Genomic DNA, 12432 nt, shown 5'->3' on the forward strand with positions numbered 1-12432 from the left:
AACCCCCCCGATCTCCCCGTGACCCCCCCACAGCCCCGCCCCCCACTGATCCCCCCGGGCCCCCGCGTGATCCCCCTAGGGCCCCGCCCCCGCTGATCCCCCGCGTGACCCCCCCACAGCCCCGCCCCCTGCCGACCCGCTGACCCCGCCCGCCCACAGCCCTCCCTCGGGCCCCCGCGTGACCCCCCCAACCCCTCCCCGCCGGGCCCTCTTAGATCCCCGCCCCCCCACAGCCCCTCCCCCCGCCGGGCTGCTCCCCTCCTTCCCGCCCTCGCTGAACCCCCAAATCAGGGGTGACCCCCCCATACAGCCCCGCCTGCCCCGTGCAGCCCCTCCCCCCAAACCTCGCCCCCCCCCTCCCATACAGCCCCCAACTCGCCCACTGATCCTGGCCTTCCCCCCCCCGGGCTGGGGCGGATGGTGCTGCCGCCCTCTGGGAGAAGATGGTAAGAAGGGTCTGCCCCCCCCCGCAATCAGTGGTGCCCCCCCAGGCTGCTGCCCTCCTTCATCGCCATCTCTCTCCTTCCACCCTGCAGAGGAGGAGCCTGGCCCCCAGCCAGCTGGCCAAGAGGAAGCCGGGGGGCGACGGCTCGGAGGACGATGAGGACTGGCACCCCGAGGCGGTGAGCCCTGCACCCTGCCCCTCTGTCACCTGCCTGGGCGATGGTTGTTTCCTGTGCGGCGGCCCCTCTCTCTCCTGGGCTGGGCTGTAGGATCGTGCCCTCCCGTGGCTGGGCTGAGAAGTGCATCGGACCCGCCCTTCCTGCCCCAAACCCTTCCTGCAGCTTTCCCTCTTGGGTGCGGAAGGAATGGCTTGCCCGATTGGATTTCTCACTGAGCGATCACACAGGGGCCAATGCACCGCGTGGCGCGTGCGCCCTGTCTCGTGAACAGGCCTGGTTTGCTCAGTAGCCACCACCTTTGGTGACGCCTTGGCCTGCAGAGTGCAGGGTAGGGACTTCACACTCAGCAGAGCTGTGATTTTGGACTTCTCTCCACCGGGAATCGGGCTGAGGCTGAGACTCACAGCACTTAGACCATGGTCTTAAGTCCCAGTTATCTAGGCAGGTAAAACAAAATACAGGACTATGTAGCACTTTAAAGACTAACAAGACGGTTTATTAGATGATGAGCTTTCGTGGGCCAGACCCACTTCCTCAGATCAAATAGTGGAAGAAAATAGTCACAACCATGTATACCAAAGGATACAATTAAAAAAAAAAAGTGAACACATATGAAAAGGACAAATCACATTTCAGAACAGAACGGGGGGGTGAGGGGGAGGAAGGTAAATGTCTGTGAGTTAATGGTATTAGAGGTGATAATTGGGGAAGCTATCTGTAATGGGTAAGGTAGTTGGTGTCTTTGTTGAGCCCGACACGTAGAGTGTCGAATCTTAGCATGAATGACAGTTCAGAGGATTCCCTTTCAAGTGCAGATTTGAAAGTCTTCTGGAGTAGGATGCATGTAATTAGGTCGTTGAGACAGTGTCCTTTCTGGTTGAAATGGCAAGAAACTGTTTTTTCTTTGTGATCCTGTCTAATGTCTGTTTTGTGGGCATTGATCCTTTGACGAAGTGTTTGAGACGTTTGTCCAATGTACATAGCAGACGGACACTTTCAGCACATGATAGCAGGTGTTATCTAGGCAGGTGTTGCTCTAGACCAATGTTTCTTAACCTGGGGTGCATGCAGGGTGTGAGATGCCCTTTCTGGGGGTGCGAAACATGCCAGATTTTTATGATCTATCTTAGGTTTAAAGAACTGACCTACTTCAACGATTTTTAATAAGGGGTCAGAGAACATATTTTGAGAATCAAAGGGGTGCAGGCTGCAGTAAGGTTAAGAACCACTGCTCTAGACACACCAGCCCTGGGAATTTAGGCATTGGCAGGTGATCGTCATTTTGAGAGAGCATTTAAAAAGTTCCGTGGAATTCACTAGATCCAGGGTGAGATCCAAAGTTTAGATCCACTCACGTTTAGACTGCACGAGGCTTTGGGGCTGTTTGGCTCTGGACCAGACCTGAATAGTCAGTGTATGTGTTCTCTCTCCTTGGGTATAGACAAAACCCTCCACCGTCCAGGAAACCAGTGGATGTGGTTGAGGGAGGTGGAACTGCCAGAAATAAAGAATCACAGATTTTAAACCAGAAGGGACCGTTTAGATCATCTGTTGCAGAGATTCTCAACCTTTTCCTATCAGAGGCCCTCCCAACATTTCATTAAAAATGCCACAGCCCAGCTGTGCCTCAACTGTTTTTCTGCATGTAAATGCCAGGGGTGGCTTTACGAGGTAGCAAGCAGGGTCATTGCCTGCAACCCCTCGCTACTGGGGGCATTGTGCAGCTTAAATGTTTAGGCTTCAACTTCAGCCCCAACTGGTGGGGCTCAGGGCCCCGGGCTGCAGTTTTACATGATGGCTGTGAAGGGTGAGGCTTACTGGTTAAGGTTAACTGGTGAGGCTGGAGCAGGTGGGGAGGGGACTGCGCCAACCCCACGGGGGGCCCACCACAGGCAGGGGCTGCTCTGGCGTCTTGTCCAGAGCAGCTTCTGTCTGCGGCAAACCCAGATGCTCCACAGTCACAGGGACAACTCTGGCCGTGCTGGAGCAGCCTCTGCCTGTAGTGGAGGGGGCAGGGTTGCATTGCACCCCAGCAGCGAGTGGAGGGACCTCTCCAGCCGGTTTGGACCAGACCACCCACTCATCACCCTTTAATAGGTTACTCGGTTAAATATATTTAACCAGTTAGCGAATTAAACGGGATTTTTACATCCCTAGAGCCAGCGGGGATGCTAAAAACATTTATAATCAGTGTGCTAGCCAGCATGGGGATGCTGACTTTTTTCACAAAAGAAGTTTGCTAATTGAAAACAGGCCCAATGCATTTTCGCCCACCCCTGTTTCTGGTAGGTGCACCCAAATATTGCATGTCTTAGCAGCGTGGGCAGCATTAGTTTGGGAGGGGGCTGATGGTTATATTCACAATTAGAAAAGTATCACATTCACTTCTGGGTAAGTACAATTTTGGGGCCCTCAACCTTGGCAGTGTCCTTACAATGACAAGTAATGATGTTCCGTTTTCAGACTCACTCAGTCAGCTGGCTGCACTGTCTGCGTGCTTAGAGGCTTACAGAGCGTGACGGTGATACATTTCTCTTATGCTGAACTCTCCGAACCCCCGACAGCCTGTCCTCCTTCTCTTTCCTAGACTCCGAAGAAGCGGAAACCTGGCAGTGAGAACCAGAGCTGGGAATGTTACAGATCACCTTTCCGGAAACCTTTAGCCCAGTTGACCAATCGACCACACTGCCTGGATAGCAGCAAACATGTGAGTGGATCCCTTGAGGGCATGTTGTCGCACGTGACAATGAGTAGTTGTGCTCTGTTTGCCTGAGATCAGAAGGGCTTGCATGCTACTGTTAGGTATACACCTTGGGCGTGATCTGTACATGTGGCACTTAGGAAAACTTGCGTGGAGTGAACGGGAAAGCCACAGGAGGAGAGCTTTTGTAAGCTACACATCTTCTGGGTGTGGTGCACTGTCCTACCTACTGGCACCTACAACACTTGCAGAGAGAATAATGAGCCCACTCTACAGACTTAGCTGAGAGCCAGCTGGCTTTTAGCTCCTGCATTAATCTCCAGAGGTCCCAAGTTTGATTCTACCTGTCAGCATTCCCTTTGCATCATTATTTACATTATAGTAGCACCTAATAATAATATCATAAATATAGAGAGATATACAGGGCTCACCAGCCGCACGGTTCGGCATGCTGTGCATGCACAGACCGTGCTGCATATGCACTGAGCCGGCTTGTAATCTACTCGCCACGGGCAAGTAGATTACACTAATTGTCAAGCCCTGGAAATATACCATCTCATAGAGCTGGAGGGGACTCTGAAAGATCATCAAGTCCAGTCCCCTGCCCTCAAAGCAGACCCAGGTACCATCCTTGACATATTTGCCCCAGATCCTTTAATGGGCCCCTCAAGGATTGAGTTCACAACCCTGGGTTTAGCAGGCCAATGCTCAAACCACTGAGCTATCCCTCCCCCTCACCTGAATTCAGGGTCTAACTGGGCTAGGCACTTTATTCATGAATGAAGTCACACATAACTTCCTTCTGAAGCATATTCACTGGTGCAGTCAGGTAACATATTTAAACAAGATGTATATGATTCTGAGGTGTCTAATCAGATCAAGCGGTATTAGTCAGTTTCATGCTTTGGAGAGTCCAGTGGGAAAACACATTAAATATAGCTTAAAAAAATCTTGGTTAAAAACACCAGTGTGAATTGTCTTTGCAGGACCAGGGCCTTAACAAATGGCTTCTTTGTTCTGTAGCTGGCTCTGATAGCAAACAACTGTAATGTCTGTTTTTCTTTCTCCGTTCCTAGGAGGCATTTATCCGCAGCATTTTGTCAAAACCCTTCAAAGTACCCATTCCAAATTATCAAGGTAAAATCAAGGGTCTTTAACAGATCTGTATCAAGTCTCTCTCCAGTGAAAAAGATGACATTTTGATTTGGTATTTTCCTCCTTTTGTATATATGTGTTAGATTGAACAGAAAAATATAGCTACGGTAATGAAGCAGTCTTGTTTCTTACTAGCATTCAGTTTGGATAATCCTGCATTTCAGGGCTGGATTCTGGATTCTGACTGGTGCACATTTTACCAAGTGCCCAAAGAGGTTATAGTCTAAATAATACTCCTAGTATCACTAACAGGAGGATCAAGGTGTGTGAAACCAATACATGTGTGCCAGTTTTCTTTATACTTGGTTTGATACTTGAAGTCTCAAGATGATCTTTTTAACAAGCTTAAATACACTTGAACCTCTTTTATCCAGCAACCCTGGGAAATAGGATATGCCGGATTAAGGAAGATTTTGGACCATGGAGGGCTCTGGTGTGAGGCTTGGGAGGGAAGGAGAGATGGGGCTGTGGAGTCAGGGTGTGAGGGGGATGGGGTGCTTACCTGGCACCCCACTCCCAGGGCACATGTGGCTCTGTGTCCCCCTGCCGCTCCCAGGCACTCCCTCCCCTTCCCCTCCTCCTCCTCCCCCCCCATCCCTCCCTGCTATGGGAGTGTCGGGGAAAAGCCTCCAGACCAATGCTTCTCTGTGCTGCAGTTCCCCCAGCTAGGAGGAAAGAGGAGCAATAGTGCGCAAAGCCACTTCCTCCTCCCCCCGCCAAGGTCCAAGCCCTGGTGTTCCTGAATCACGAACACCCAGATTACAGAGATTCAGGTGTATTTGGATCACAGATTTTCTGATTGAAACAAATGGGACAATTTTCCCCCATTGATCCAAAAATAGGTCTCCCATTTTTGCTCAAACACCATTTTAAAAAAAGGCCACATTTGGACTGAGACCAAGAATAGAAATGAAGTTGTTAGCAGCTGAAAAAGTAGGTTTGAAAGGACATTGCAATTTAGCCTTCATTGTATCATGGTCCAAGACTGCAGAGCATATTTTTATGGTGGAATTGCTAGATGGCATTGTTCCACGTAGTTATCTTTTCTTAGTATGCAAGCAACATACTGTTTTTTAAGAAAAGCTGAATTGTTGTTTTGTGGTGAATATTCTTTGGGAGGAGCTGTTGCAAGCAGCAGCAGATTATGCTCCATTTTAATCTCCCTAACTAGAGTCGATCTGTGGAGCAGAATTTTTTCTTGGGAACCAGGCGTTGCTGTTTGGGCAAAGATTTCTGAGGGAGGGGTTTGCCCATGTGCTGTTTGTGCCCTCCTCTGTTCCATGACTGGTGTAGCTGTGTAAAGAAAAGAAACTACACTAAGAAAATGCCAGATTCAATCTCGCTCATTTTATTCTTAACCGGAAGCTAACCTGCATTTAGATCCCCCTCCACCAGCCAGCTCTGAGAGCTGCCCAGAGTGTGCCCCAAAGTGATCTGATGGCGATTTAAAGCCGGGAGCCCCGAGCTCTTCTGCGTCGCAACTGTCAGCTGCCCCCTTTGTCCTTCTCCCCCTGCCCCGCATGGGTGGGCCTGCTTTGCTCCTGCTTGTCCTTATACAAGACTTGGTTATGGCCTGGAGGCACCATGGGACACCTTCACTCAATGCTGTGGAAGTGCCTATAGAAAATTAAATGCATTTGCAGCACTGACAAGGGACGTAGCCAGCACCCCCACAGCCAGCTCGGGCAGTGTTACCCAGCGTGCAGAGAGTTGGGTTGTGACTTTGTACGTGCTCTCCCAGTGCTCCCCATAATCCACACACAGATTACTGCTGCTTCTGTGTGGGTGCAGTGAAGGACAGGAGTATCTGCCTTCCCTCTCAGCCCTTTGCATGACTCCCTTTTCTCTGGGAGTCCTTTGATTCCTGCTTGTGATCGGTTTCAGGGTCGCTGGGCTTGAGGGCCCTGGGCCTCAAACGGACAGGAGTCAGGAATGCGCTCCATGATCCTTTTGAAGAAGGGGCTCTTGTTCTTTATGAGCCCCCGCCGCTGAGTGCGCACGACCAGTTGAAAATAGACAAGTAAGTGACCACAAAGCGGGTACCGTAGCTCCAAGCTCATAATCTAGACTTCCATTCCCAAAAGGCCCTGATCCAAATTTGGATCAGCACTTTGGAGTTTTGGTTTGGTTCCGAGCCCTGTGGCTTTGGAGTGTCTCTGGCTCGTAGCAATAGCAAGGAAAGAACACATCTGCCGTGGATCATTAGTGGTGTTTAGCCAGGGGATGGACTCATGGATAAGCCCAATGTCCATTTTACACATCAGTCCATTCCTAAGAGGGCCTTATCCCTACAGAGGAGCTATTAAGAGAATGTCAGCTGCACATGCTCGGTCAAGGTATGCCACTGTTGAGGTACAAGCCAACAAAAATGATGGACTGCAAACAGGATTAGAATGGGAACCATCAGGCAACCTTGCCTAGTGTGATCACTGATGCTTCCATTGCAGGGATGAGTTTATTTTTGTTAGTCATTGCTTCATTTCCCATAACTGTATGTCAGAGTGGTAGGATGGTGTCACGTTACTGAATTTGAGGGAAGCAGCCAGATCACTGCTGCACTCATAGGTGGGGGTGTTGGCCCCAAAAATGCTATAAAAGGGGCCATGTGGGATGTTGAATAGAAGCTCACTGTCTGCTAATCCTATGTACGCTAGTCATGTGATGGTATAATGTCTGTGTGTATAGTTAGGAATCTGTAATCTGTGTGGATACTGAATATTTCTCTGCATGTGGTTGAGCATTGGGCAGAGCCTGGCCTATGGACATGCTAATTAGCGAGGCCCTGTGGGACAATGGCTCTCAGTGGGCCAAGGACACACTTTTTTTCCGTTAGCAATGAATCTTTAGATGTTAGATGCTAAAGGATTGGCCCAGCGTGATTTGTGGGTAAGATCCGGAGGGTAAATTGACCAGGGATCTGTGGCTGGTTTCTTGGAACCGGACAGAACTTGTTTGGGGTAGGTGGGATTGGGTGCTAAGACCCCCCACCTGTGTATGAGGCCCGGGGTCATCTGGGGCACGGATATTGCTGGGGTGTCGGAGGGGTTTTGCTCGTGAGGCTTCAGGCAGGCTGCTGAAGCGCTCTGTGGGACTGGTATGTGGCCTGTTTGGAAAGGTCACCAGTCTGGGGCTGTAAGGAGCCCTGAATTTGAGCAATTCGCCCTGAGCGGACACCCTCAGCTGTGCCCAGACCGGCCTGGTCCGTCACAGATGGTCCAGTGGTTAAGGCACTAGCCTACCACTGGGGAAACCCTGATTAAGTTCCTGTGGTGCCACAAACTGCTTTTATGACCTTGGGCAAGTCACTTAGCCCCTCTGTACAATGGGAATGATAGCATTACTCTGTCTCATGGAGGTGTTGTGAGGATAACCTGTAGTAAGGATTTGTGAGGTGCTCAAATCCCATGGTAACAAGTAACGAGGAGAGTTGTGTCCTGTGGCCTTCATCTCGGAGTTACAGGATATTTCTGGTTAGCACTGTTACAGAAATACTCAAGTCACAGCGCCTAGTCACAATGTGGCTGCCGCCTGACCTGGTCCCCACACATTTGTGTGTGCTGGTGGATGTGGGAGTCTCTGAATTGTGTTCCTCCTTTGCAGTCAGGGACACAGTTATAACATGGTGCCACCTACATTGCACTGTGGAACTGTGGTGATTGACTGTCAGGGGCAGCTACGTTTAACCAAGTTCCTAACGTGGCTGATTTTTGCAGGGCATTAGTGGGGTGGCCGACTTAGTCTGTACAGGATAAACTTAAACAACAAATACTCTGGTACCACTTTAAAGAGCCCACGAACACTCATGATCCCATCTCCATGTTTTGTTAGTCTTTAAAGTGCGACCAGACTATTTGTTGTTTTTTAAGTTTATTTTGCAGAGCAGATAGGATTGCTGGCAGCTGCCTCCCTGACAGAGTCCTCACAACAGCAGTGAGCCAAAAAAAACCCCCCCAAAAACTAACTGGACCAGGGCATTCATTCTATTCTCTCTCCTTTCTCGTTTGCCTCCTGCAGGGACAAAGTGCCTGTCCATGTTGTGGTGGACCCTGTTCTCAGCCGCGTTTTACGGCCCCATCAGAGAGAAGTGAGTTTCGTGGGAAAGTCCTTTCGACCTGTCCTTAATTCCCACCCCACGGGCTTAAGCTTTGCAGAGAATTCTAGGCAGGCGGGGGATGTACAAGGCTACACAGGACCTTCATGAGGAGGGTCTGTTTCTAACTACAGTAATGGATTTAAGATCATCTTTAAATACGCCAAAGACCTATTCCATCAGAGAGATTGTTCCTCGGTCGTGGCCCATTTCATTCCCCATATACTGGTGCTGAGGTGTAATAGTGATGGGCCCTGTATGAAACAGACAGGTTTAAGGTCATCTGGGTGTTAAAACTGGTATTATGGTAGATCACTATAGGAGATCAATTTAGGTTTGTGATTTCCAAGTAATAATTCATATTAGCTGGCGTTCGGGCCTGCTATACGCACATCTGATGTGTTTAGATTAGACTTGCCCAGCATCGATTTGTCTTTTAGTCAAGATACGTTCTCGCTCACCCACAAGTTAGGGAGTTCGTTTGACTTTCTGGCCAGCACTGTGCAGAAATCACTTGGCTGAATCTCTGGCATGTACGCTTCTGGCCTTAAAAAAAAAATCTGAATCTGTCTGCTTCCTGATGGTGACATTCCCCCCATTTATCTGTTACACCCGAAAAGTTGCCTAAAAACAACGTCATTTCACTCCAGGGTCAGCTCCTGGTGTCAGATCTGCTCGCTTTAGCAACTGATGTTTTCATTACTTCGGTATTGCCCTGCAGAACCATCATAGCTGTTGGGGAATGAACCGGATTCTGCGCCGGCTCGTGTAGCATCAGTAGAACTTTAAGGAACGGCCAGATCCCACAAGGAGCTCAGTGTAGAACAGGGTTTCCCAGGACCCAAATATGGGTCGCCAAGTGTCTTCCCCGGGTGGCTCTGCCCCCCGCCCCTGTTTTTGAATTGCCTTGGGTCACCAAGTCTTGCTGAATTGTCAAAATGGGTCCCCATCTGGAAAAGGCAGGGAACCGCTGGGGTAGAGCATCAACTAAAGCTCCTGGAGCCTTGGGGGACGTCTACACAGCAACATTATTTCAAAACAATAACTAGCGTCATTTCGAAGTAACTTGGTCTGCGTCTACACAGCAGGCAGATATTTTGAAATAATATCGGAATACCGTCAAGCTGGAGGACTTCGTACTCTGACTCCTGTAACCCTCCTTGCACGAGGAGTAAGGGAAGGCGGAGGAAGAGTGCGCTAGTTCGAAATACGTGCTGCGTAAACGCTCCCTATTTCGAAATAAGCGACGTAGCTCCATTTGCAGAGCTTGTTTCGAGTTAAGCCCTGCGGTGTCTTAAGTTCCAAGCTCTGTTTGCCTTGAAGCAGGGCCGGCCTGCAACATTTTGGCACCTGAGGCGGGGAACTCAAATGACGCCCCCATGCCCCCTCGCGTGGGCCAAAACTTTGCAAGGTCTCCATTCTGCCTTCTTCCTGTCCTACTCCTCTCCTGCTACCGCTCTGCTACCGACATAGGCACCAGCAGCAGACACAATTTCTATACTCGGGGTTCTAGTGGCGCCCCCCACAGTCTGGCACCTGAGGCGGCCGCCTCAGTTCACCTCACAGTAGGGCCGGCCCTGCCTTGACGCATACAGAGATGTTCTCCAGGAACACACTGAGGTAGGGTTTGTGTGAATGGCGTAGTGTCCCAGGCAGGAAGAGCCGAGCTTGGTTTACAAAGCCCTCGATGCCATATGTATAGTCCCTGTTCAGGACAGAACCACACCTCCAGGCCTTTTGCCATTGCATGTTAACTGGTTTGACGCTAGCTGTAAATCGGAGTGGGGAACCTCAGGCATGGGGGCCGGATGTAGCCCTGGCTTGCTTGGATCCAGCCCCAGAGGCTCAGAGCTCCCCCCAGCATTAGGGACCCCACACTGGCACTCCAGTCCTCCCCCCACCCCACTGCCCCACCGCAGGGCTAGAGCACACAGAATCTACTAACCTGGGCCCCCCTAGACCCTGGTGTGCAAGGGGAATGTGGGGAGGGCCTTTCTCCTTCTCCGTCGGGGGCCACTTCAATGAGAGGTATTTTTGCTTCTCACTTGTGTGTGCTCCCCCCCCCAACTGATTTTTCAGTGGGTCATTGGCCCCCCAGCCCATCTGCAAAGCTTTGCTCTGAAATCTCTGTTGCGAAATGTCCGCTGTCAGTAATACGTTTGGCTCCTGAGTCAGCAAGGGTAGCTGTGAGTGTGCCTTCCAGTGAAAAACACCTCCTACCCAGAACCAGCAAACCCCAGAGGTAATGTGCTTCAAATAAGCCCCCCCATGCAACAGGCTAGGTGCGTAATATGCCGTTGAGTTTCCAAATGAACACAGGACATGATCAGCAGTTGACTGGGATAACAAGAGGCTGGCTGTGAGCTCTTCCAAGCTAAGCAGGGTCACGGTGGCTGTATGCCCGGCCGCGAGACCAGCAGGAGCTGCGGGGGTTGGGCTAGGCAGTTCAGTAATGTGTGTTGTCCTCTCTGGGTGTGTCTAGACTACATGCCTCCGTCGACGGAGGCATGTAGATTAGCCAGATCGGCAGAGGGAAATGAAGCCGCGATTAAAATAATCGCGGCTTCATTTAAATTTAAATGGCTGCCCCGCTCTGCCGATCAGCTGTTTGTCGGCAGATCGGGGCAGTCTGGACGCGACGCGCCGACAAAGAAGCCTTTCTTGATCGGCACAGGTATGCCTCGTGAAACCAGGTTTACCTGTGCCGATCAAGAAAGGCTTCTTTGTCGACGCGGCACATCCAGACTGCCCCGATCTGCCGACAAACAGCTGATCGGCAGAGCGGGGCAGCCATTTAAATTTAAATGAAGCCGCGATTATTTTAATCGCGGCTTCATTTCCCTCTGCCGATCTGGCTAATCTACATGCCTCCGTCGACGGAGGCATGTAGTTTAGACGTACCCTCTGAGTCAATGCTGGACCAGTGAGGTGTGTCAGCCAGACGGTGCTTGGCTCCAGCTGCGTGTCTGTCAAGCTTTCGCGTGTCAGTAAGATACCATGGCCCTTTCTCTGGGGGAAATGGAGCCTCATTGTCCAGGTCAATCTCTATCTTACCATCGTCGGTATTCCTCATGCACCTCTGAGCAGTCAGATTCGGCCTGTCTAATATCTCTCCCGTGATTTCAGTTGGACACTTCACTTCCGGTCTCACACTGGGTGGAACATTGTTGTGCCTTGTTCAGCTGTTGTATAGTTCCACTCCAGAGGTGGCCGCATTTCAGCCCTAGCGCTCATCGTTCAGCCCTAGCGCTCATGCTTCCTCTGCATCGTTAATGTAGCGCGTGGTATTCCTTGGCGGGTGAATGAGCGACTGCGTGTGATCGCTTCCCTCCCCCAATGCAGTGCAGCTGCGTTACTGCGCGCGGCGGTCGTGCTGCGCTCGCCCGTCTGTTCTCATCAGCTTTTTGCGCAGGGGGTAAAGTTTCTCTGGGAATGCGTCACGAGCCGGCGGATCCCCGGGAGCCACGGCTGCATCATGGCTGACGAGATGGGGCTGGGCAAGACCCTCCAGTGCATCACTCTGATGTGGACGTTGCTGCGGCAGAGCCCCGACTGCAAGCCTGAAATCGACAAGGCCATGGTGGTCTCTCCGTCCAGCCTGGTGAAAAACTGGTACAACGAAGTCGGCAAGTGGCTGGGAGGAAGGATCCATCCGCTGGCCATCGACGGAGGCTCCAAAGACGAGATCGACCGTAAACTAGGTGCGAGGGCTTGTCTGTCTCTAGGCCTGTACGAGATCTTCCAGCCGAAGGAAGAGAGATTTCAACAGCTGGTGTAAAGATCTAGGGTCCGATTCAAAGCCCACTGAACTCATTGGGAGTCCGCTCATTGGCTTATGTGGATTGGGCTCCGGTCCGTGCACC

At 51.1% G+C, this 12432-nt stretch overlaps 1 protein-coding gene across 1 annotated transcript in view; it reads left to right on the forward strand.

Moving 5' to 3' along the window:
• The first annotated feature begins 341 nt into the window (after nucleotides 1–341).
• RAD54L (RAD54 like) overlaps nucleotides 342–12432 on the forward strand; it is a 28567-nt gene continuing 16476 nt past the window's right edge. Inside the window, exons 1-7 of the mRNA XM_075935909.2 lie at nucleotides 342–446; nucleotides 537–623; nucleotides 3211–3330; nucleotides 4401–4461; nucleotides 6364–6499; nucleotides 8494–8563; nucleotides 11982–12270. Coding sequence (XP_075792024.2) covers nucleotides 444–446; nucleotides 537–623; nucleotides 3211–3330; nucleotides 4401–4461; nucleotides 6364–6499; nucleotides 8494–8563; nucleotides 11982–12270 — 766 coding nt within the window. The 5' untranslated portion in view covers nucleotides 342–443. The remainder of the gene's footprint in view (nucleotides 447–536; nucleotides 624–3210; nucleotides 3331–4400; nucleotides 4462–6363; nucleotides 6500–8493; nucleotides 8564–11981; nucleotides 12271–12432) is intronic.

The sequence above is a fragment of the Pelodiscus sinensis genome, chromosome 9 (assembly GCF_052426305.1).
Source record: "Pelodiscus sinensis isolate ZL-2025 chromosome 9, ASM5242630v1, whole genome shotgun sequence".
Classification (NCBI taxonomy): domain Eukaryota; kingdom Metazoa; phylum Chordata; order Testudines; family Trionychidae; genus Pelodiscus; species Pelodiscus sinensis.